Source organism: Rhinopithecus bieti, unplaced genomic scaffold (genome assembly GCF_001698545.2).
Source record: "Rhinopithecus bieti isolate Rb0 unplaced genomic scaffold, ASM169854v2 scaffold_63, whole genome shotgun sequence".
NCBI lineage: Eukaryota > Metazoa > Chordata > Mammalia > Primates > Cercopithecidae > Rhinopithecus > Rhinopithecus bieti.
Window position 1 is genome coordinate 491024 of NW_016802972.1, and position 23994 is coordinate 515017.

General features: G+C 56.4%; 3 protein-coding genes across 9 annotated transcripts; 2 read left to right on the forward strand and 1 right to left on the reverse strand.

Annotated features, from left to right (window-relative positions):
- Positions 1-3204: 3204 nt before the first annotated feature.
- Positions 3205-7332, forward strand: VKORC1 (vitamin K epoxide reductase complex subunit 1). 2 transcript variants are annotated; one of them, XM_017872211.1, is made up of 3 exons: positions 3205-3645; positions 4775-4884; positions 6842-7331. In XM_017872211.1, the coding sequence occupies exons 1-3, from the start codon at positions 3470-3472 to the stop codon at positions 7048-7050; spliced, it is 495 nt and encodes a 164-aa protein (XP_017727700.1). In that variant the 5' UTR covers positions 3205-3469; the 3' UTR covers positions 7051-7331. The 2 variants fall into 2 exon arrangements, with proteins under 2 accessions (XP_017727700.1, XP_017727770.1); XM_017872281.1 differs by lacking the exon at positions 4775-4884 and having other exon boundaries at positions 6842-7332.
- Positions 7333-9100: 1768 nt separating this feature from the next.
- On the forward strand, positions 9101-14861 carry PRSS53 (serine protease 53). Of its 2 annotated transcripts, none has more exons than XM_017872122.1 (11): positions 9101-9421; positions 10333-10353; positions 10461-10623; positions 11397-11662; positions 11804-11958; positions 12112-12331; positions 13032-13182; positions 13268-13512; positions 13588-13733; positions 13954-14170; positions 14486-14861. In XM_017872122.1, the coding sequence occupies exons 1-11, from the start codon at positions 9364-9366 to the stop codon at positions 14503-14505; spliced, it is 1662 nt and encodes a 553-aa protein (XP_017727611.1). In that variant the 5' UTR covers positions 9101-9363; the 3' UTR covers positions 14506-14861. The 2 variants fall into 2 exon arrangements, with proteins under 2 accessions (XP_017727611.1, XP_017727541.1); XM_017872052.1 differs by having other exon boundaries at positions 13954-14236; positions 14486-14860.
- Positions 14782-23905, reverse strand: ZNF646 (zinc finger protein 646). Of its 5 annotated transcripts, none has more exons than XR_001885451.1 (4): positions 23697-23902; positions 16626-22087; positions 15670-15940; positions 15256-15345 (listed from the first exon to the last, which is right to left on the reverse strand). XR_001885451.1 is itself a non-coding variant. In XM_017871540.1 (3 exons), exons 2-3 carry the CDS (start codon positions 22006-22008, stop codon positions 15224-15226), a joined length of 5505 nt encoding a protein of 1834 aa, XP_017727029.1. In that variant the 5' UTR covers positions 22009-22087; positions 23697-23905; the 3' UTR covers positions 14782-15223. The 5 variants fall into 5 exon arrangements, 2 of the variants coding, with proteins under 2 accessions (XP_017727029.1, XP_017726954.1); XR_001885436.1 differs by having other exon boundaries at positions 23608-23698; XR_001885443.1 differs by lacking the exon at positions 23697-23902 and adding an exon at positions 23567-23651.
- Between the last annotated feature and the right edge of the window lie 89 nt (positions 23906-23994).

Below are 23994 nucleotides of genomic sequence, written 5' to 3' on the forward strand. Positions count from 1 at the left end.
CAATAATTAGTTGGGCATGGTGGTGGGCACCTATAATCCCAGCTACCTGGGAGGCTGACAGAGCAAGACTCTGTCTCAAAATAAAAATTAAGATAAATAATAATAAATAAATAAAAATCAGCAAATTAGGCCAGGTGTGGTGGTGGCTCATGCCTGTACTCACAGCACTTTGAGGCAGGAAGGTTGCTTGAAACCAGAAGTTTAGACCAGCCTGGGAAACAAAGTGAGACCCCGTCTCTACAAAAATAAAAATAAATTATCCAGGTGTGGTGGGACGTATTTGCACTCCTAGCTACTAGGGAGGCTGAGGTGCAAGAATCGTTTGAACCTGGGAGGCAGAGGTTGCAGTGAGTTATGACAGTGCCACTGCACTCCAGCCTGTGTGTCAAGGGTCTTTAAACAAATAAAATATGCTGGGCACGGTGGCTTACACTTGTAATCCCAGCACTTTGGGAGGCTGAGGTGGGCAGATCACGAAGTCAGGAGTTCGAGACCAGCCTGGCCAACATAGTGAAACCCTGTCTCTACTAAAAATACAAAAATTAGCCAGGCATGATTGCATGTGCCTATAGTCCCAACTACTGGGGAGGCTGAGGCAGGAGAATGGCTTGAACCCGGGGGGTGGAAGTTACAGTGAGCCAAGATTGTGCCACTGTACTCCAGCCTAGGCAACAGAGCGAGACTCCGTCTCAAAATAAAATAAAATAAATCAATAGAGCCTGGTGCGGTGCCTCACGCCTATAATCCCAGCACTTTGGGAGACCCAGGCACGTGGATCACCTGAGGTCAGGAGTTTGAGACCAGCCTGACCAATATGGAGAAACCCCATCTCTACTAAAAATACAAAAAATTAGCTGGGCGTGGTGGTGCATCCCTATAATCCCAGCTACTCAGGAGGCTAAGGCAGGAGAATCACTTTAACCCGGGAGGTGGAGGTTGCGGTGAGCCGAGATAGCACCATTGCATTTTAGCCTGGGCAACAAGGGCAAAACTCCATCTCAAAAATAAATAAATAAATAAATAAATAAATAGGCCGGGCACGGTGACTCACGCCTGTAATCCCAGCACTTTGGGAGGCTGAGGTGGGCGGATCACCTGAGGTCAGGAGTTTGAAGACCAGCCTGGCCAATATAGTGAAACCCCATCTCTACTAAAAGTTAAAAAAATTAGCCAGGTGTGGTGGCGGGTGCCTGTAATCCCAGCTACTCGGGAGGCTAAGGCAGGCGAATCGCTCGAACTTGGGAGGTGGAGGTTGCAGTAAGCAGAGATCATGCCATTGCACTCCAGTTGGGCAACAAGAGTGAAACTCCGCCTCAAAAACAAAATAAATTAAATAAATCAAATCAAATCAAATCAAGAGATTGGTCAGCTTAATTCCATCTGCAACCTTAATTTCCTTTTTGCCATTTAACCTATCATATTCACAAGTTCCAGGGATTCATGCAGGGACATCTTTGGAGACCATTATTCTGTCTACCACACTCTCTAGAAGAGAGTAGATGTGAGAAAGAGCATCCGGAGGGGGAGGAGCCAGCAGGAGAGGGAAATATCACAGACGCCAGAGGAAGAGAGAGTTTCCAGGAAGGTGTGTGCAATAGTAAGGGATCCCTCTGGGAAGTCAAGCAAGAGAAGACCTGAAAAACAACCATTGGCCGGGCACGGTGGCTCACGTCTGTAATCCTAGCATTTTGGGAGACCAAGGTGGGTGGATCACTTGAGGTCAGGAGTTTGAGATGAGCCTGGCCAATATGGTGAACCCCGTCTCTACTAAAAATACAAAAATTAGCTGGGCGTGGTGGCAGGCATCTGTAGTCTGAACTACTCGAGAGGCTGAGGCAGGAGAAAAACTTGAACCCTGGAGGTGGAGGTTGCAGTGAGCCGAGATGGCACCACTGCACTCCAGCCTGGGTGACAAAGTGAGACTCCGTCTCAAAATAAGTAAATTAATAAATAAATAACCACTGGGTCTAGCGTCTTGGTGACACCAGCCACTAGGTGTCAGGGCAGTGCTGGAGGCAGCAGCTAGTTTATGGCGTGGGCAGCAAGGAAGAAGTGAGGAAGTAGAGACTGGGAGTGTAGAATCTTTCCAAAAACTTGACTGTGGAGGAGTAGATGGGATAATGCGGGGAGGGGAGGCTGGTGAAGGACCTCTTAGTGAAGGGAGATTTGTTGATGTTTCTGAGATGGGAAAGAGAAACAAGTTGCAATGTAGATGGGGAAGATGGAGAGGTTGAAGGTGTAGGAGAGATGGGTCACCATCAGATGGGACATCTGTGAAGGAGAGACCTCAGCAGGCCCACAGCTTGGAAAGGAGAGACTATTGAGTTGATCCAAGCTCAGGTGTTGCCATGCAGGTGCCATGATAGTAGAGAGGTTAGGATACTTGTCAAGGGTGTGTGTGGCCAAAGGAGTGGTTCTGTGAATGTAAGGGAAAGAGAGACCGACCGGCAAGAAGCACTGGTGAGGCAGGACCTGGGAGGAGGGGAGGCTGCAGCCCGAATGGTGCCTGAAATAGTTTCAGGGGAAATGCTTGGTTCCCGAATCGGATCGCCGTATTCGCTGGATCCCCTGATCCGCTGGTCTCTAGGTCCTGGATGCTCTAGTTCTTACAACAGGACTTGGCATAGGGTAGGCGCAAATGCTGTTAGCCACATTAACACAATTTTTTTTTTTTTTTTTTTTTTTTGAGACAGAGTCTCACTCTGTCGGCCAGACTGGAGTGCAGTGGCACGATCTCAGCTCACTGCAACTTCCGTCTCCCCGGCTCAAGCAATTCTCCTGCCTCAGCCTCCGGAGTAGCTGGGATTACAGGCATGTGCCCACCATGCCGGCTATTTTTGTTTTTTTTTTTGTTTTTTTTTTTTTTTTTTGAGACGGAGTCTAGCTCTGTCGCCCTAGGTGGAGTGCAGTGGGAGATCTCAGCTCACTGCAAGCTCCGGCATCGGGTCAGACGCATTCTCTGCTCAGCTCTCCGAGTAGCTGGGACTACGAGGGCGCCGACAGGTCGGCACGGCTGTTTTTTGTTTATTTTTTAGAGACGGGTTTCACCATGTTAGCCAGGATGGTCTCGATCTCCTGCCTCGTGAGTCCGCCGTCTCGGCCTCCCAAGTGCTGGATTCACAGGCTTGAGCCACCGCGCCCGGCCCCAAAACAGTTTTTAAATCTCTGGAGACGTCATTTCCCTTGACGCCTTGCAGCCGCCCCGACTACAACTCCCATCATGCCTGGCAGCCGCTGGGGCCGCGATTCCGCACGTCTCTTACCCGCCTCACCGGTCGGGGCAGTCTTAGCTGTTTTCCTAACTCTCTCGCCTGACTAGATCCCGGGAACAGGCTTTTGGGTCGCGGAGTGCGAACCCGGCCGGCCAATCGCCAAGTCAGAGGGGCAGGAGGGGCGTGGCCATTCCCCGCCCCGCCCCTGCTCCGTGGCTGGTTTTCTCTGCTGGCGCCTCCGGCGGGACCTGGAGATAATGGGCAGCAGCACCTGGGGGAGCCCTGGCTGGGTGCGGCTCGCTCTTTGCTTGGCGGGCCTAGTGCTTTCGCTCTACGCGCTGCACGTGAAGGCGGCGCGCGCCCGGGACAGGGATTACCGCGCGCTCTGCGACGTGGGCACCGCCATCAGCTGTTCCCGCGTCTTCTCCTCCAGGTGTGCACGGGAGTGGGAGACATGGGGCCTCGGAGCAGGGCGGCCAGATTGCCAGATGATTATTCTGGAGTCTGGGATCAGTGTGCCCAGGGAACGGACAAGGAGGTGGACTGCTCGCGGGGTCGTTGCACGGGGGCTGAGCTACCCAGAGATACTGGTGTTCGAAATAAGAGTGCGAGGCAAGGGACCAGACAGTGCTGGGGACTGGGATTATTCTGGGTACTCGCACGTGAGTTGGATGCCAAGGAATAACGGTGACCGGGAAAGGCGGGGAGGCAGGATGGCGGCAGAGATTGACGATGGTCTCAAGGACGGCGCGCAGGTGAAGGGGGGTTGGCGATGGCTGCGCCCGGGAACAAGGTGGCCTGGTCTAGCTGTGCGTGATGGCCAGGCGTTAGCATAATGACGGAATACCGAGGAGGCGAGTGAGTGGCCAGGGAGCTGGAGATTCTGGGGTCCAGGGCAAAGATAATCTGCCGCCGACTCCCAGTCTCTGATGCAAAACCGAGTGAACCGTTATAACAGCCTTGCCATTTTAAGAATTACTTAAGGGCCGGGCGCGGTGGCTCACTCCTGTAATCCCAGCACTTTGGGAGGCCGAGGCGGCTGGATCACTTGAAGTCAGTTTACCAGCCTGGCCAACATGGTGAAAGCCTGTCTCTACCAAAAATAGAAAAATTAGCCCTGCACTATGGCAGGCTCCTGTAATCCCAGCTACTTGGGGGTCTAAGGCAGGAGAATCGCTTGAACCCGAGAGGCAGAGGTTTCAGTGAGCCGAGATCGCGCCACTGCACTCCAGCATGGGCCACAGAGCGAGACTCTGTCTCAAAAAAAAAAAAAAAAAAAAAAAAAGAATTACTTAAGGTCTAGATGAAAAGCAGGGCCTATGGAGTAGCCACGTCCGGGCCTGGTGTGGGGAGAGGGGAGGATAGGGTCAGTGACATGGAATCCTGACGTGGCCAAAGGTGTCCGCTGACTGGAGGTCATCGACCCTTGGACTAGGATAGGAGGTGGGGAACACAGGATAACCCAGGTGGCTTCTTGGAAATCACCTTTCCGGGGTAGGGTCCAAGGCACTAGGTTGACATTCCTAATCTGGTTCCACCCCCCCACACCACCCCTCTGCCAGGTGGGGCAAGGGCTTCGGGCTGGTGGAGCATGTGCTGGGACCGGACAGCATCCTCAATCAATCCAACAGCATATTCGGTTGCATCTTCTACACACTACAGCTATTGTTAGGTGAGTGGCTCTGCCCCCTCCCTGCAGGGCCCCGCCCTCATCCTCCTTGGTCAGCTCAGCCCCACTCCATGCAATCTTGGTGATCCACAGCTGATAGCCAGCTAGCTGCTCGTCACGGAGCATCCTGCGGGTGGAGAGGTGGGGAGGTAACTAACAGGAGTCTTTTAATTGGTTTAAGTACTGTTAGAGGCTAAAGGGCCGTTAAAGACATCCTAGGTCCCCAGGTTTTTTGTTTGTTGTTGTTTTGAGACAGGGTCTGGCTCTGTTGCCCAAACTGAGGTCTAGGATGCCCTTAGCGTGCACTGGCGCGATCTCAGCTCATGGCAACCTCTGCCTCCCTGCCCAAGTGATCCTCCCACCTTAGCCTCCCAAGTAGCTGGAATCACAGGCGTGCACCACTATACCCAGCTAATTTTTGTATTTTTTTTGGTAGAGACAGTGTCTCGCCATGTTGCCCAGGCTGATATTAAGCAATCTGTCTGCCTCAGCCTCCCAAGGTGCTAGGGGGATTACAGGCATGAGCTTCCATGCCCCACCAGCACCCCAGTTTTGTGGAAAAGATGCCGAAATTCCTTTTTAAGGAGAAGCTGAACATGAGCTATCTTTTATCTCATTTAGTGCTCTGCAGGAAAATTTGTATCTGGTCCCAGGAATTATTGAACAGATGGGGGAACCAAGAGAGTGGGAGACGATGGCACCCCAGGCCTTGCTGATACCATACCCTGGAGATGAGACTACCCATTACCACCCTTCCCAACAGGTCCCCACACTCCCTTTGAGTCACCCTTCCCAGCTCCAGAGAAGGCATCACCGAGGGAGGCCCAGCACCACGGCCCTTGGCTGACACATGGTTCAGACTTGGCCAATTTATTTAGGAAATTTTATTGCTCAGAACTTTCCCTCCCTGGGCAATGGCAAGTTCCTTGGAGGGAACCTGTCAAAGCCTTTTTTTTTTTTTTTTTTTTTAAGAAATCATCTTGCTCTGTTGCCAGGCTGAAGTGCAGTGGCACAATCATAGCTCACTGTAATCTGGAACTCCTGGCTCAAGTGATCCTCCTGAATAGCTGGGACTAGAGGCACATGCCACTGCACCCAGCTAATTTTTATTTTATTTTTTATCTTTTGAGACATAATCTTGCTCTGTCGCCAGGCTGGAGTGCAGTCGCGTGATCTTGGCTCACTGTAACCTCTGTCTCCCCGGTTCAAACAATTCTGCCTCAGCCTCTCGAGTAGCTGGGACTACAGGCACGTGCCACCACGCCCCGCTAATTTTTGTATTTTTAGTAGAGAGGGTTTCACCCTGTTGGCCAGGATTGTCTCAATCTCTTGACCTGGTGATCCGTCCGCCTCGGCCTCCCAAAGTGCTAGGATTACAGGCATGAGCCAACCTCACCGGGCCTTTTTTTTTTTTTGAAACGAAGTCTCGCTCTTGTTGCCCAAGCTGGAGTGCAGTGGTGTGATCTCGGCTCACTGCAACCTCTGCCTCCTAGGTTCAAGCTATTCTCCTGCCTTAGCCTCCCCAGCAGTTGGGATTACAGGTGCCCATCACCACGCCTGGCTAATTTTTGTATTTTTAGTAGAGATGGGGTTTTGCCATGTTGGCCAGGCTGCTCTCGAACTCCTGACCTCAAGTGATCCACCACCCTCGGCCTCCCAAAGTGCTGGGATTACAGGCATGAGCCACTGCGCCCAGCTGAATTTCTACATTTTTGATACAGATTGGGTCTTTCTATGTTGCCCAAGCTGGTTTTGAACTCCTAGCCTAAAGCAGTCTTCCCACCTCGGCCTCTCAGAGTGTTGGGATTACAGGTGTAAGCCATCACACCTGCCCTGGAGCCTCTTGTTTTAGAGACACTTCCCAGCAGCAACTGGCATCTAGGTGGTGTGGTGACATCATGGAGTGTTCAGGAGGTGGCCAGTCCCTGAAGCCCACACTGGACCCTCTTCTGCCTTGCAGGTTGCCTGCGGACGCGCTGGGCCTCTGTCCTGCTGCTGCTGAGCTCCCTGGTGTCTCTCGCTGGTTCTGTCTACCTGGCCTGGATCCTGTTCTTCGTGCTCTATGATTTCTGCATCGTTTGCATCACCACCTATGCCATCAATGTGGGCCTGATGTGGCTCAGTTTCCAGAAGGTCCAAGAACCCCAGGGCAAGGCTAAGAGGCACTGAGCCCTCACCCCAAGCCAGGCTGGCGTCGTCTGCTTTGCTTTGGCATGTGAGCCTTGCCCAAGCGGGCATATCTGGGTCCCTAGAAGGCCCTAGATGCGGGGCCTTCTAGAGTCCCCCCTCCTCCTGCCATACCTGCACACGACAATGGACCAAATGTGCCACACACTTGCTCTTTTTTCCACCCAGTGCCTCTGACTCTGTCCCCAAGGGCTGGTCTCCAAAGCTCTTGCCATTGCCCAGGGAGGGAAGGTTCTGAGCAATAAAGTTTCTTAGATCAATCAGCCAAGTCTGAACCATGTGTCTGCCACGGACTGTGGTGCTGGGCCTCCCTCAGTGTTGCCTTCTCTGGAGCTGGGAAGGGTGAGTCAGAGGGAGAGTGGAGGGCCTGCTGGGAAGGGTGATTATGTGTAGTCTCATCTCCAGCATGTGGAGTCAGCAAGGCCTGGCGCGCCATCGGCCCCCACCCCCAGGAAACAGGCTGGCAGCTCGCTCCTGCTGCCCACAGGAGCCAGGCCTCCTCTCCTGGGAAGGCTGAGCACACATCTGCAAGGGCAGGCTGCCCTTCTGGTTCTGTAAATGCTTGCTGGGAAGTTTTTCCTTGAGTTTGACTTTAACCCCTCCAATTGCCTTATTGACCATCCCAAGCCAGTATTGGTAGCCCAGGAGGGCCAGGGCCAGGTTGTGAAGGTTTTTATTTTGCCTATTATGCCCTGACCACTTACCTACATGCCAAGCACTGTTTAAGAACTTGTGTTGGCTGGGTGCAGTGGCTCACACCTGTAATCCCTGCACTTTGGGAGGCCAAGGCAGGAGGATCACTTGAGGTCGTGAGTTCCATACCAGCCTGAGCAAAATAGTGAGAACCCTGCCTCTACAAAAAAAAAAAAAAAAAATTAGCCAGGCATGGTGGTATGCACCTGTAGTCCCAACTAATCGGGAAGCTGGTAGGAAGATCGTTTGAGCCCAGAAGGTTGCGGCTGCAGTGAGCCATGATCACTGCACTCCAACCTGAGCAACAGAGCAAGACCGTCTCAAAAAAAAAAAACCCAGCAACTTGTGTTAACATGTTAAACTCATTTAATCTTTACAGTGATGTATGAGGTGCATACTGTTATTACCCTTATCTTGATGATAGGGACAGAGAGGCTAAGTAGTATGCCTGAGATCACACAGCTACTACAGGAGGCTCTCAGGATTTGAATCCACCTGGTCCCTCTGGCTCCAGCATCTATATGCTTTTTTTTGTTGGTTTGTTTCTGAGACGGAGTTTTGCTCTTATTGCCCAGGCTGGAGTGCAGTGGCACAATTTCGGCTCACCACAACCTCCTCCTCCCGGGTTCAAGCGATTCTCCTGCCTCAGCCTCCTGAGTAGCTGGGATTACAGGCACCCACCACCACACCAGGCTAATTTTGTATTTTCGGTAGAGACAGGGTTTCTCCATGTTGGTCAGGCTGGTCTCGAACTCCCCACCTCAGGTGATCCGCCTGCCTTGGCCTCCCAAAGTGCTGGGATTACAGGCGTGAGCCACCGTGCCTGGCCAGCATCTATATGCTAAACCCTACCCGCAACTGCCTATGTCTTGGGGTCAGGGTTCTTGAACAGTCTGGGCCAGCCTGAGTTAGGAGTGGGAAGAGGAAGAGGAGGCATGCGCCCAAGTGTTCTTCCTGCCTGACCGAGTCCCCCAGTGCCTGTGAGGAAGGTAGGCACTGCTGTCACCCTGTTTCCCGGGAAGCCAGCAGGCCCAGGGAGATACTGAGATTTGCCAAAGGCTCACAGTGAGCAAGCAGCAGTGGGTGCTGGCCCCTCGACACCCAGCCTGGCACACACTGTCTCTGAGCAGACCTGGGAGAGGGCATGTGAAACCTACCTGGCCATGGCTGGAAGAGAAGTGGGGGAGTGGAAATGAAAAGTAGGGACCGGGAGGAGCTGCTCACGTGCCCCTCCACAGTTCCAGGATGGCGCTTTCATGCTGGGAGTGAGCTTGCCCTGTGCCAGGCTGTCATCGAGGCATTTTCCATTCAACAACTATTTCTCAGACAAGGTGGGTGCAGGCAGGTTAGCTCTCCCAGGCCACTCAAGTAGTAAGGAAATAGATTTAAACCCTGACAGTTTGGCTCCGCAGCTGAGGCCCAAAGAGGGGTGGTGACAAGCCCAGGGTCACACAGCCACAGTCCCAGAACTAGGAACTGCTGGCTAGGGCAAGCAGAGAGCTGACTCCTAGCCAACTGGGTGTGGAGCAGAGGTGGAGCCAGGGAGACCCAGGTGGCCTCTCTTAAGAGCGGAGCACAGGCGGCAGAGTGGCCCGGGGCAGCATGAAGTGGAGCTGGGGCCCAGTGCTGCTCTTTGCGGGTGCCACGGTCCTCATGGAGGGTAAGCCGCTGTGCATGGGGGTATGGGGGTGGCCTGGTGGGGGCTCAGGGGCCATCTCTGCCCCAGCAGTCCCTGCTCCTTGGTGGGGGGATTGCCTGTGGGCAACAGTCCACCAGTTGGGATGTAACTCCGTGGGACTCTGTGGGGCGGTAAATGTGGCCACCTGCGTCAACATGGATGAGATTTTCTCGGGCCAGCTGCATTTTGCGTTGGCAGGGCCTGTGGTCTTTGTGTGTGTGGTGCTGCCTGTGTGTGTCCTATACCCGCCTCCCCCTCGACTTCCACAATAACCTCAGGCAAACTCGGGGCTCCTCTGGCCTCAGTTTCCCTTTCTTTTCATCCATCCTCTGGGCAGCCTGGCTCAGCTGTCTCATGGGGGTGCCTGTGTGCCTGTGAGGGGTGGCGGGCAGGGGCCCTCTCTCTGGAGAGCTCTCAGGCAGTTTCTGGGAAGGTGGGGAAGACTGAGTCTCTAGACCAGGGTGAGGTAAGTCTCCATTTCTTGGGGCCCTCCCCACTTGGAAATGACGCAGGCCTCTAATCCTTTTAGGCCTCTGCTGCTGAGAGGACAATTAAGCTAATGCTCTCCACACACAGAGGCCGCCTCCCTGACTCAGTGGCGGGGGCAGGAGTTGGGGGTTCTGAAGCCTGGAGGAGGGTTGGCCTACTCCCAAGCTGAACCTCAAGCCCCGGAGTGCTGAGCACAGCTGAAGGAGAATTAATTACTGAGTGTGAATGCTGAATAGGTTCCAATAAAAGCTGTCTCGACCTCATATAAATATTTTCATTCTGGGAGGGGCTGGTGAGGTAATCAGAGTCACAAGCAAGGACCCTGGGCCCGCCCCCCAGCCCATTCCCTCTCCTCCCCAAAGCTAGGCAGGCCTGGAGTCTCACCTGTGTCTCTCTCTTCCCAGGTCTTCAAGCCGCTCAGCGTGGTAAGGTCTGGGGATGTGGGGTCTGGGCCTTTACTTGGGTCTGGGTCGGGACTGGGGTGAGGTTAGGACAGGGATCTGCTGTCATTGTGACCCAACCCTCTCCACAGCCTGTGGACAGCGTGGCCCCGGTCCCCCCAAGCCTCAGGAGGGCAACACAGTCCCCGGCGAGTGGCCCTGGCAGGCCAGTGTGAGGAGGCAGGGAGCCCACATCTGCAGCGGCTCCCTGGTGGCGGACACCTGGGTCCTCACTGCTGCCCACTGCTTTGAAAAGTAAGTCATGGCTGGGGTCAGGCAGGGTCTCTGGCTCTGGAGGGTGGATGATTTGTCTCAAGCCCCACAAGGCTAGTCCCTACCTCTAGAGTAATAATAAAGTACCACTTACTGAGAATCTGCCATGTACCGGGTACATATTGTCAAGTTAATTGCAACAACCACCTTTCAACCTTAGGACTAGAGAACTGGCACGGGCATCCACACTGCTGAGCCTAATTAGGGGGCTCTTTCACCCCCTGGGATGGGAACAGCCCCATTAGGGCTGAGAGGCGCAGGCACATTGGAACTCTACAGGTTTGGAGTTTAGGTAGAAGATTTACAAATGAGAAAACAGGTTGCAAGGGAATGACCTTGCTTAAAGTCACAGACGGAGGCCAGGCACAGTAGCTCACGCCTATAATCCCAGCACTTTGGGAGGCCAAGGAGGGAGGATCGCTTGAGCCCAAGAGTTCAAGACTAGCCTGGGCAACATAGCAAGACCATGTCTCTACAAAATATATAAAAGTAGCCAGGCATGGTGGTGCACATCTGTAGTCCCAGCTACTCACGAGGCTGAGGTGGGAGGATCGCTTGAGCCTGGGAGGTCAAGGCTTGCAGTGAGTCGTGGTGATGCCACTGCACTGCAGCCTGGGCAACAGCACGAGACCCTACCTCAAAAAGAAAAAGCTGTGGAGTGCTCTCTGCTATCTTCCACTTACCTGTGGGATCTCCCATGGTGTCACTGTCTCCCCTTGTACTCAGCAGCCTGGACCTTGTCCTTCCCCTTCCAGGGCAGCAGCGATAGAACTGAACTCCTGGTCAGTGGTCCTGGGTTCTCTGCAGCGTGAGGGACTCAGCCCTGGGGCCGAAGAGGTGGGGGTGGCTGCCCTGCAGTTGCCCAGGGCCTATAACCACTATAGCCAGGGCTCAGACCTGGCCCTGCTGCGGCTCACCCACCCCATGACCCACACACCCCTCTGCCTACCCCAGCCTGCTCATCGCTTCCCCTTTGGAGCCTCCTGCTGGGCCACTGGCTGGGATCAGGACACCAGTGATGGTAAGTGCTGGCCCAGACTGAAGCTCGGAGAGGCACTCTGCTTGCCCAAGGTCACTGTCTCAGCTCCCATCTGTCCTGGCTTCCAGTCTCCCTTGCTTCTCAGATCCCAGACTCCAGCCCGAGCCCCGTCTCTTTCACTAGCTCCTGGGACCCTACGGAATCTGCGCCTGCATCTCATCAGTCGCCCCACATGTAACTGCATCTATAACCAGCTGCACCAGCGACACCTATCCAACCCGGCCCGGCCTGGGATGCTATGTGGGGGCCCCCAGCCTGGGGTGCAGGGGCCCTGTCAGGTCTGATGGGGAGGAGAGAAGGAGCAGAAGGGGAGGGTCCTAGCCCTGGGCTGGGGGTTGGACTCACAGGACCGGGGGAAAGGGCTGCAATCAGAGGGTATCTGCCATAGCTAGGCTCAGGCATCTGTCCTTGGCATTGTTGCCTGGCTCCAGGGAGATTCTGGGGGCCCTGTGCTCTGCCTCGAGCCCGATGGACACTGGGTTCAGGCTGGCATCATCAGCTTTGCATCAAGCTGTGCCCGGGAGGACGCTCCTGTGCTGCTGACCAACACAGCTGCTCACAGTTCCTGGTTGCAGGCTCAAGTTCAGGGGGCAGCTTTCCTGGCCCAGAGCCCAGAGACCCCAGAGATGAGTGACGAGGACAGCTGTGTAGGTATGAGCGGGGCATGCTGGCAGTGGGTAGAAGCCACTGTGAAGCAAACCTCAGTTAGGACTAGAGAACTGGCACAGGCATCCACACCGCCGAGCCTAATTAGGGGCCTCTTTCACCCCCTGGGATGGTAACAGCCCCATTAGGGCTGACAGGCGCAGGCACTTTGGAACTCTACAGGTTTGGAGTTTAGGTGAGAAGAGGAATCTCTGAGACCTGAATTGGGTTTCTGGGGAAGTGGCAAGCTTCCAGCAGGGACCCAGCGAGCCTGCACAGGGTAGGGCTCCCAGTCAGAATTCCGGCATTAAGTGACTGGCATGCAAATTGAATGCAAAATAATTCCTGGGACGGATATTATGTCTTGATGGTAAGAGATGCACTAATGAGCCAGGAATATGGGAGGCAGGCCCAGCCTGGAGGGTACAGATGGGTGGGGCGGGGGAGTGACGAGTAGGGGCATTCCCACGAGGCTGGGACCGAGGTCCCATCAGACCAACAGGGCTAAAAGCTCAGGCCCTGGCTTGTGAATCCCAAGTCTGCCACTTGCCTGTAGTACAGAGCGAGGAAGTCATTTAACCTCTCTGGAACTTTGGTTACCTTCAGTAATGAGGGGAACAAAATTCAATTTCAAAAGATTATGAGAATTTGACGGGAAGTGGGAAACACTTAGCAAGAAGTCAGATGAGGCACTCATCTGTTTCAGCCTGTGGATCCTTGAGGACAGCAGGTCCCCAGGCAGGAGCACCCTCCCCATGGCCCTGGGATGCCAGACTGATGCACCAGGGGCAGCTGGCCTGTGGCGGAGCCCTGGTGTCAGAGGAGGTGGTGCTGACTGCTGCCCACTGCTTCATCGGGTGAGTCTTGGATCCCTCTCCGCTGTGCCCCCTGCCCCTGCCGGCAGCCCTGTCACCTGGTGCCGTGCACACTGCCTCTGCATAGGCGCCAGGCCCCAGAGGAATGGGGTGTAGGGCTGGGGACCAGACCGGAGGAGTGGGGCCTGAAGCAGCTCATCCTGCATGGGGCCTACACCCACCCCGAGGGGGGCTACGACGTGGCCCTCCTGCTGCTGGCCCAGCCTGTGACACTGGGTGCCAGCCTGCGGCCCCTCTGCCTGCCCTATGCTGACCACCACCTGCCTGACGGGGAGCGCGGCTGGGTCCTGGGACGGGCCCGCCCAGGAGCAGGTAGGTGGGCACGGGGCCAGGGCCACTGTCCATCCAGCCTGCAGGCCGGAGCAACCAGCTTCCCTTGCTCCACAGGCATCAGCTCCCCCCAGACAGTGCCTGTGACCCTCCTGGGGCCTAGGGCCTGCAGCCGGCTGCATACAGCTCCTGGGGGTGATGGCAGCACTATTCTGCCGGGGATGGTGTGTACCAGTGCTGTGGGTGAGCTGCCCAGCTGTGAGGTGAGCCAAAGGCCCCCACGCCTTACCTAATAGGCCCCTGGCATCCCCTCACCCAATAGCTCAAGAACGAACCTTCCAGGCTTGGCCTCTGGACCCACCTCCCACCTGAAACTAGGCCTTTTTGCCAGTTAGCTCCCAAACAGCCAGAGCCTCCCTAGCCCACTCTGCCATTCTGCACAGCTGCCTGTAAAGTCACCCAGTGTCACTTGACCCCTGACAGGGCCTGTCTGGGGCACCACTGGTGCATGAGGTGAGGGGCACATGGTTCCTGGCCGGGCTGCACAGCTTTGGAGATGCTTGCCAAGGCCCCGCCAGGCCGGCAGTCTTCACCGCGCTCCCTGCCTACGAGGACTGGGTCAGCAGTTTGGACTGGCAAGTCTACTTCGCCGAGGAGCCAGAGCCCGAGGCCGAGCCTGGAAGCTGCCTGGCCAACATGAGTATGTGGCCCTGGGACCTCCTGCCAAACCCTGCCTCTCCAGGACCCTTCTCTCTCCAGTGAGGGGGTGCGTCGTTCTAACCCACTCCAGCTGCCCTGGGTAGTGTGGAGCAATAGGCAGACCCATTTGATTCAGATTCTGGTTTTTTGTTACCGTGTGACTTGGAGCAGGCCACTCAATCGCTTTTGAGCCTCAGTATTCTAATCTGTCATGGCAGCCAAGACAGACCCTGTTCCTTTGAGGAATGGGAGAGAGGGAGGGAGGGACCAAAGCCATGAGGGTGAGGACAACTCCACACTCCTTCCTTCCTCACAGGCCAACCAGCCAGCTGCTGACAGGGACCTGGCCATTCTCAGGACAAGAGAATGCAGACGGGCAAACAGCATTACTGCCCCTGCCCTCCCCACCTTGCCATGTGTGATTCCAGGCACCAGGGCAGGCCCAGAAGCCCAGCAGCTGTGGGAAGGAACCTGCCTGGGGCCACAGGTGCCCACTCCCCACCCTGCAGGACAGCGGTGTCTGTGGACACTGCCACACCCAGCTCTGCTCCCACACAGGCGTCCCAGCTTTCCTCCTGCTTTACCCTTTCAGATACAATCACGCCAGCCACGTGTTTTGAAAATTTCTTTTTTTGGGGGGCAGCAGTTTTCCTTTTTTTAAACTTAAATAAATTGTTACAAAATAGACTTTAGAAAATAAGTTACAAATTGTAGCAAAAGGCTCCCTTCCACAGGCAAGTTTCCCACCTGTGGGGCTCTGCATCCAACTCTCTCTGGTGTTACAATCTGGCTGCTGAGGGTGGCACGGCATCTCGGCAGAGGCTGGCACTGGGAAGAGCACGGTGACGAGGCTGGTGGAAGGAGGTCCTTCAAGGACAGGGACACGAGGAACACCCCACCCCATCCTTGGGAAAGAAGCCAGATCTGGGTCCTCTTCACAAGGGGAGAGGAGAAGATATGGGGATGCCTGAACTACTCCTGAGAAAATGTGGAGATCAAGCCCCTCCCTGTACGCGCTCCCTCCCCCAGATTCTGATCTTTGGAGACTTGAAGTTCAGAGGGAGAAGCTGAGGTCTGCAGGCCACTGGGGTGAAGGATCCAGGAGTGGGGTCGTGGGGGTGGGTGGAGGGGGCAATGACAAGTCCCCTCTGCCCGTCGCTGGTGCCACTGGGGCTCCTGGGGAGAGAGAGAGGAGGTCACCAACTGAGGGGCAGACCCCGCACAGCGTGTACCCGCCCCAGCCCTGCAGGCCATTCCCCCACCCCTGGCCCTGGAAGCCCAGATGAGAACAGGAATTCTAGGCCTCCTAATTATTTTCCCAGCCCTTGCAAACTGGCTCCTCGATCATATCCCTTGAGGTCATGAGAAATCTTCTATCCTTAAGCCATTCCGTCAGCTCTCAGGTGACTCCCACCCGCCCTTTGCTTTGACAAGACCTGTCAAGGGCCCACCATCTCAGGGCCACCCACCCTCGGGGGCCACTAGATGGAATGGACCCACCTCTACTAAAGGAGGAAGAGAGGCCAGCCCAGGTCCTGGTGAGGGAACTGGCCGCCCCACTCCCCGGCAGCCACGGCCTCCAGCAGTGCTGGGTGGAGGCGACTGCCCACAGAGATGCCCTCTGATCAGGGATGTGACACGGGCTAATGACTGTTGTTGCTGCAACTGGGCCTGGACTTCAAGGAAACAATTATCTGTGACTCAGTCCTCCAGTTAAAGGTGTGCAGAGGGTGACGGGGTGTGCAGGTGGAAAGGGTGGTTTGGCTGGATCCTAAAAAGGCCGTTGGCAGCAGAGGGAGAAGGGGCTGAATTAAGTTTAGAGAAGAGTTGGGAGCAACACTGACAGGGAAGGACCAGAGGTCTAGTTCACAAGGAGAGGGGCAGCAGAGACAACGTGCAGGGAAAGAGGGACAGGGAGTAGAGTGCCAACCAGTAACCCGGTTTCCATGGCCAAGTCAGCAGGGGAGCTGTGGAGCCCATGCCCCATCCCTTGTTCCCTGACACCCAGCCTGCTCTAGGGAAGAATGGAACCTAGACCAAACCAATGGCTTCCTCTATTCCTCTGGAAGTCATTACATTACTGGCTGACTCAGGAGGGTTTCCAGACACAGCAGCCAGGGGGTATCCAGTGACCTTCCCCCGAACAGAAAGACCATTCCACCCTGGCTAGTGTAATGGAGGAGCCCAGGCAGCAGCCTCAGCCTGACCATGCCCCCACCTTGACCACGCCCCCACATGCTGCCCAACCCACCCTGCTATTTGTTATACCTGACCTGGGGGTGCTCAGCTCAGCACATCCTCAAACTAGTTCTCTTACCCCATAGCCAAGCCCCCACCCACCTCTTAGAATCCCCGGGACTCTCTCCTCTCACTCCTTGCTCCCCCACCCAATTGGGGCCGGGCTTCACCCTCCACCGTGTGCCCACCTCCTCCTGGGACCCTTCATGCCCCCGTACCAGAGCCGGCCACTGTCCACTCCTCCTGGTGCTGCTGCTGGTGCTGCACAAAGCTGATTCGACGGCGGAAGTGCCGGGGACAATGGGGGCAGGTGAAAGGCCCCTCCCGGGGTGCGTGGACCCGCCCGTGACCCTCCAGCCGGGCAGCTGTCCGGAAGGCCTTGCCACAGATGCTGCAGCAGTGACGCTTGGGGTCCGTGTGGATCCTGCTGTGGTTCTTAAGAGACAGCAGGTTAGGGAGAAGTTTGGGACAGAGGGAGCAGGGGTACAACCCTGTGGTGTGGGCCTTCTGGTGGTTCAGCAGGCTGCCGGCGTGGCGGTAGGAGCGCCCGCACTGGGCGCAGCGGAAGGGCCGCTCCTTGTCCTCAGCTGCCATGGACGTCACCACTTGTCCTTCCCTGGCTCTCTCCACACTCTCTCCTGGGCTTCCGGGGGTTTCTGATGGGGCCTCCCGGGCTTTCCCTTCACCAGGGAGAACCACCTCATCCTCCCCAGTTCCAGCTTTGGGATCTCTGGCCTCCTCCATCTGGGCTGGCACCTGGCTGTGGCCCAGGGCATGAGCCTGCAGGTGGCTGGCCAGTTCCTGGTGGGACTCAAAGGCCTTGCCACAGTCAGGACAGGCAAAGGTCTGGGCATCTATGTGGTTGTGGCTGTGGCTCTTTGTGGCCACAGGATTCAAGAACTCCTTGGAGCAGAGCAGGCAATAGTGTCGGTCTGTCTTGTGGGTCTTGTGGTTCAAGAGGCTGCCAGATTGGCAGTAAGTCTTGCCGCACTGGCTGCAAGAGAAGGAGTGGCTCCCTGGCTGCAGCTGAGAGCTATTGTCTCTGTTGTCCCAGCTATCCATGTGACTCAGAGTAGGTCCATTGAGCTGGCAGTCACCAGCGTGGCAAGGACTCCTGTGGACACTGTCCTCTGGCTCCTCTGACCTGGTCAGGAACTGAGGAACCCAGCCTCCACTGTGATTCCCCAGTCCCCCACCTACTGGCCACCCACCTGCCTTCCCTGCATCCCACGACAGTGGCTCTGGGGCTTCTGAGCTTGCTGCCCTGATGGGGCTCTGACTGCGCTCCCCTGGTCTCGGGGTTCCATCCTCCAGCTGGGGTACTGGCTCAGCACCACCCAATTGGGCCTCTAGTCCCTGGCTACCAGCCAGGTTCGCCTCACAGGCTGCTGTGCCATCCAGGCCTCCCTGGCCATTGGCTGGCTCCCTTTCTGTCTCCTCCTCATGCTGCCGCAGGTGCCGTTCCAGAGATCCCCGGCCAGGGAAGCCGCGGCCACAGAGGGCGCAACGCACAGCTGAGCGCCTGGACCGTCCAGCCCGTCGCCGCCGATTCTCCGAGTGCAGCCTCTGGTGGTCCTTCAGGGCCATGCGGTTGGAGTAGGTCTTGGGGCAGGTGGGGCAGCTGTACTGGCCCGTCTCGTGGCTGCGCCGGTGGTTCAGGAGGCTGCCAGCATGGCGATAGGTCCGCCCACACTGCCCACAGCGGAAGGGCCGATCTTCCCGAGTCGGCTTTCGGGTGCCCCCACCCCCACGTCGCTCCATGTGGACCCGCTGGTGGCTGGCCAGCTGTTTCCGCAGGCGGAAGGCCTTCCCACACTCGCTGCAGCGGAAACGTCGGGGATCTGCATGGATGCGCCGGTGGTTCTTGAGGGACATGAGGTTTGAGAAGCCCTTGGAGCAGGCCTGACAGCCGAAGTGGCCGGTCTGGTGGCTCTGCCGGTGGTTGATGAGGCTGCCCGCATGCTTGTAGGATCGGCCACACACCTCACAGCTGAAGGGCCGCTCAGAGCTGGCTTCAGTCTGGCAGCCCTTCTCGGCAGTCTCCAGCCTGGGCTCTGTCTCCTCCCCTTTCACAGTGGTCTCCTCCCACACCTCTTCTTTCACCCTGGCCACTTCCTCCAGGGGCTCCACTTTAAGTTTTTCCTGGAGCTTCTCGACTTCTGCCTGCCCCAGTCCCTCCTCTGCCACGTGCTGGGGCTTGCTGCTGCCTCCTTCTGGGGTGGGCCCAACCTGCAGCTCACTGCTACCTCCTGCCTCCGGGACGGGCCCAACCTGGGGCTCAGAGCCTTTGCAGCGAGGGTGGTTCCGCAGATGATTACGGTAGGCAGCCAGGTTGGGGTAGCAGCGGGAGCAGACAGGGCAGAGAAAGTCTCCAGTCTGGTGGATCTTGCGGTGGTTCACCAGGCTGCCCCCATGGCGATAGGTCTTGCCACACTGGTTGCAGCGGAAGGGGCGGGGCTGAGCCTCCAGCAAACTTTCCCCACCCTGCATGCAGAGGGCGTCTCCCAAGGGGGTGCCTGCTCCCTCTTGAGATTTGGCATCTCCACCCTCTCCAGAGACAGAAGTCACTATGTCCTCCAAGACACTGCCCACGACTATCTCCATGGCATCACCTGCCACTCCCAAGGGGCTGGGAGCCTTGTCTGCAGCAGTCCCAGAACTTTGACTTTGGTGGTGGCGCTCCAGGCTTCCCAGGTCATCGTAGGTCTGCCCGCAGCAGCCACAGATGTGCCCATACCCTGCACTGTCCAGTGCTTCCACCTCCCGCTGCAGCTGATTCAGCAGCTCTGCTTCCGAGAGCTGCAGTGGCGGGCTGCGGGCAGGGGCTGCCTCTGCCGCTCCTTCCTCTTCCCCCTCCTCCTCTGAGCCCTCAGTCATGCCAGGGGAGCTGTGGGCCTGGCGCCGGTGAAGCCTGTAGCCAGCCCGCCCGGGGAAGATCATGCCGCAGAGGCAGCAGAGGAAAGGCTGTGCTGAGGTCGCCTCCCCGGGCCTATGGTTCTGGAAGTGGCTGCGGAGGGCAGGCAGAGAGTCAAACTCCTTTGGGCAGAGGGAGCACTGATAGATGCCTGGTGGGTGGCAGGGCCTGTGGCTCAGCAGGCCAGTGGCATGGGGGAAAGAATGCCCACAGTCAGAGCATGTGTGAGCGGCCCCAGCCTGCCAGCCAGTGACAGTGTTGGCAGGGGGGGAAGAGGAGTTGGGTTGGCCAGTGGCTAGCTTCTGGTCTTCATCCATGCCAGTGAGGCCATCGCAGAAGTGAGTCCCACCACCTTCCTCACCTCCTGGGATGTCCAAATTGTCAAGTAAACTGGCATCCTTCCTTTCCAGTCCTTCCCCAGTGCCTCCACTCTCTTTATCACCCTGGAAATGGGTCTTATCCCTCTCAAGCCCACATTTGTCCCCTTCAGATTCAGCCTGCAAACAGCCCCCATCACTTTCCAGGTTGCCTTCTGCCCCATGAGGACTTTCCCCTGAAGTGTCTTGGGGAGAGTCCAGGCCTTCATTGTCTTCTAGCTCCCGGGTCCAGCTCCCCGCTGCCAGGAGTTTGGCTTCTCCCCCACCACTGGCACCACCAGCCCGCTTCCGATGCCGCCTGCTCCGCCGCCGACTATGCCGGCGCAAGTGGTTCTTCATGGCAGCCATGGTGTGGAAGTGCTTGGCACAGGTCCCACAACTGAAGTCTCCTGTCTGGTGGGTCTGCCTGTGGTTGATAAGGCTGCCAGAGTGACGATAGCTCTTTCCACAGTCTCGGCAGGCGAAGGCCCGAGGAGGTGACACTGTGGTCTCTGTCCTGCTATTTTCCTTTTCCCCTGCCCCATGAGTCAGGCCATGACGTTCAAGGCTCTCAGGGTCTTCAAAGAGCAGCCCACAGATGCTACAGATATGGGCTGCTGACCTGTCTGCTGCTGGCGTGATGTCTGTGGCCTCTTCTTCATGTTTGCACACATGGTCCTGATCTGTGTGTGGGGCTGCCTCTGCCTCTACTGGGTCAGGCGGGAGTTCTACCTTGAGGTGGCTGGGGGCACCCTTGGCCCCGATGTCTGCACTTCGGCGAGCAGCCTTGCAATGTACCCGCACGTGGTTGCGCAGGGCCATGAGATTGGGGTACTTGCGGGGACACAGTGAGCACTGGTACTCTCCAGTCCGATGACTGTGGCGATGGTTCACCAGGCTCCCCCGGTGGCGGTAAGCACGACCACACTCACTGCACTTATAGGGCCGATGGTCCAGGGGGGTGGTGGGGTCCTCTTCCTCTTTGTGGGTGGTCTCAGTCAGCAGCAGGGGAGCTGGTGGCACTGATGGCTGCCCATTTTCCCCAACTCCTTGCCTGGGCCTGTGATGAGCCCGCACATGGTTTTTGAGAGCAGCCGCATTGAACAGCTGCTTAGAACAGAGTGAGCAGGGGTAGACACCTGTCTGGTGGCTCTTTCGATGGTTGATGAGGCTCCCAGCATGGCGGTAAGTACGGCCACAGTCCCCACAGCGGAAAGGCCGGTATTCCTCCAGGCCACTGTCCTCCAGCTCCCCAGAGGTGCTAAGCTCTGCAGAGCCATTCAGCATCTGTGCACTGGGGAGCTGGTCCCGGCTGCTCTCGTCTGTGTGCCCATTGGTGGTGGGCATCCCTTTCTCCTCCCAGGGTGGCTCCTGCCTTTCACCCTCATGGGACTGCTGGTGTTCCAGCAGCTCCCGGGGGAGCCGGAAGGCACGGGGGCAGTGGGGACAGTGGTAAGGCCGATACTGGGCATGCAATCGAGAGTGGTTCTTCAGAGCCATGAGGTTAGAGAACTCCTTGAAGCAGATGGCACAGGGGTAGATGCCCAGCGTGTGGCTCTGGCGGTGGTTAGTGAGGCTCCCGGCGTGCTTGTAGGTTTTGCCACACTGACTACATTTGTACCGCCGCTCCTCCTCGGCAGGAGAGGACTGGGTGGGCTCCTGGCCCGCTGTGAAGTTCACTACTGATTCAGCCAGATACTGTTCCAAGTTGCTAAGGAGGCTGCTGGCTGGGGTGGGGAGAGGGGCTCTGGCAGAGTTGGTGGAGGGTCCCCAGCCGTCTGCACCATCCTCAGAACCTGGCTGGCTTGCCAAACCTTCTCTTTGTCTGGTGGGCAGATCTTCCCACGTACCCGAAGCTGCCCTGGAGTCCGGTACAGATTCACAGTCAGGTGTCTCTTCCGTATGTTTTGTCTGGTTTTCCCAGCCTTCACCAGAGCTAAGCCTTTGGCCCCAGGAGTCAGTGGACACCGTCTCACTCTGGAGGCGTGGAGTGGCTTCCTTGGGGCGTGGGGGCCTGTGCCTGCGGCGGCCCTCAGGAGCATGAGTCCTCATGTGGCTCTTGAGAGCCATGGGATTGGAAAAGTCCTTTCCACAGGTGGTACAGGGGAAAAGGCCAGTCTCGTGGGTCCGACGATGGTTGACCAGGCTCCCGGGGTGACGGTAGCCCCGCCCACACTGCTGACAACGGTAAGGCCGAGGGATGCTGTCAGCCTCCTCACTGTCCTTGCTGGGAAATGGATGGAGCAGTTCTCGGTGCCGAGACAGCTCTGGGAGGCTGGGAAAGTGGCGCTGACAGTCAGAACAGCTGAGTGAGGGGGGTGCGTCCTCCATGGGGCAACGTAGCAGAAACCTGGAGGTTCAGAAGGAGTAGACATGTGGCAGTACCTTCCTCTGGTGGAGGGGCCGAGGCCTAGGAAGAGGGGGCAGTGATCAAAAGGAAGGCCTGAATTAACTTCGCCTCTTGGCTATACGAGTAACAAGTTCATCTGAGGTCACTGAGAAGTTCCCCGAGCATCTGTGCCCAGGGACCTGCTTTCTACTAGATCTAATCTGCAGGCACCATCATTTAAGGCCTCCCTGTGCACAAGCTCCCCAAATATAGGAGCTCCCCTAGGCTTAAGTCATCCCTACAGGTATAGCTAAGGAAATTAAAGTCGAGAGAGATGCAACCTACTTCTGATCACAGACTTGTTATCATGTTCTTCAGACCAGACTCAAAAGGCATTACTGTCCTTTAAGGACAGTAGGACTCTGTTCCCTACAATCCTGAAACAAAAATTTTCTGTGACATCTTAAAAGGACACCAGAACCTTTTCTAGGCCTTTCAATAAGAGAAGTCCAAACCTTCCTCCTTCATCTCTCAGCTAAATAGAGTAGCTGAGAAGCACTGAAAAAGCAGCTGTTTCCTCCAGCTAATAGCTGAGGACCTGGGAGGACAGGTGAGAGGCCTCCTTCAGGGAAAGGGCTGGCTTGTTCCCCTGCTTTCCCGAGTCCTTTCAGTGTCACAAGGTCTCTTTTTCTTGTGACAAAAGAATTAAGAGAGTTAAGACTCTTAACTGGGCCAGGCGTGGTGGCTCACGCCTGTAATCCCAGCACTTTGGGAGGGTGAGGCTGGCAGATCACCTGAGTTCAGGAGTTCAAGACCAGCCTGGACAACATGGTGAAACCCTGTCTCTACTAAAAATACAAAAATTAGCTGGGCGTGGTGGCAGGTGCCTGTAATTCTAGCTACTTGGGAGGTTGAAGCTGAAGAACTGCTTGAACCTGCGAGGTGGAGGTTGCAGTGAGCTGAGATCCCACCACGGCACTCTGTCACTCTGGGTGACAGAGCGAGACTCCATCTCAAAAACAAACAAAACCCCAAGACTCTCTTAGCGACTTCCTTTATCTACTTCCCTTGAACCCAAACTATCTTCCATCTTGGGAATAACATCAATATCAGGTTGTAATGTCACTTCATCACCTACCTTTTCTCTCCCATGCCTCCTGATCTTACCCTCACCAGCCCTTCTCATTTTTTTCTTCTGCCTCCTCTCTTAATACTGATGATGACAGCAATTCATGAAGAGTATTATATTACCATGTGCCGGGCACTGTGCTAACTATATTCATTTTGTCACTCAATCTTCAGAACACACGGCAATGCCTGTTATCCTAGTTCACGTAAGAGTAAACCCACTGACTGAGGCGGTCTTCATCCCACAGCCCTTGCTCGCTCATGCCTCGTACATCCTCTCGTCCTTCTCCAACTCTTCTTCCCATGGGACCCCAATACAACGGTCTCCGACCGTAAACGCCTTCACTGAACCTGCCCCCGGAATTCTCACCTCACAAAGCCCCTTTGATCAAAAATCCCCTCCCCTAGTCAACCACCAATGAGTCCTCTGACCTCAGTCATCTCCTCTGCCAATTTCCTTTCAGGACGCCTACCTCGCACCGGCGGCCCCCTCTCCTTCCCGCCGCGGGCGCGTCAGTTGGGGACCGCGAACGGGAGCGCGCCTGCGCACTGGGACCCTTACCCTAACTGCAGCCGCGCGCCCCAAGGGGTGGCTGTCGGGGGGCTCTCGCGCTCCCACACACGCACACTCAGCCAGGGTGCCCGGGAGGTGGGAGGAGAGGGAAAGAGGGAAAGGAGAAGGGGAGAAAGGAAGGAGGTAGAGAAAAGAGGGCGCAGCTAGCATGAGCCAGGAGTCTACCCCCAGCTCTGCGGACACTTCCTATTGTTACTAGGAAACAGGAAGTGTCCTTAGGTGCAAAAGCTTCCCCGCGAAACTTCCGCTTCGGGAGCACTGCCTGTCCCGCCTCCAAGCCTCCGTT

Coding starts and splice junctions, on each gene's coding strand:
- PRSS53 (XM_017872052.1), top strand. CDS start 9,364: ATGAAGTGGAGCTGGGGCCCAGTGCTGCTCTTTGCGGGTGCCACGGTC. Junction 11,663..11,803: donor GGATCAGGACACCAGTGATG/GTAAGTGCTGGC, acceptor CTCTTTCACTAG/CTCCTGGGACCCTACGGAAT. Junction 13,183..13,267: donor GCTGCCCACTGCTTCATCGG/GTGAGTCTTGGA, acceptor GCCTCTGCATAG/GCGCCAGGCCCCAGAGGAAT.
- ZNF646 (XM_017871540.1), bottom strand. CDS start 22,008: ATGGAGGACGCACCCCCCTCACTCAGCTGTTCTGACTGTCAGCGCCAC. Junction 15,346..16,625: donor GTGGACAGTGGCCGGCTCTG/GTACGGGGGCAT, acceptor CTCTCTCCCCAG/GAGCCCCAGTGGCACCAGCG.
- VKORC1 (XM_017872211.1), top strand. CDS start 3,470: ATGGGCAGCAGCACCTGGGGGAGCCCTGGCTGGGTGCGGCTCGCTCTT. Junction 3,646..4,774: donor TCCCGCGTCTTCTCCTCCAG/GTGTGCACGGGA, acceptor CCCCTCTGCCAG/GTGGGGCAAGGGCTTCGGGC. Junction 4,885..6,841: donor CACACTACAGCTATTGTTAG/GTGAGTGGCTCT, acceptor TCTGCCTTGCAG/GTTGCCTGCGGACGCGCTGG.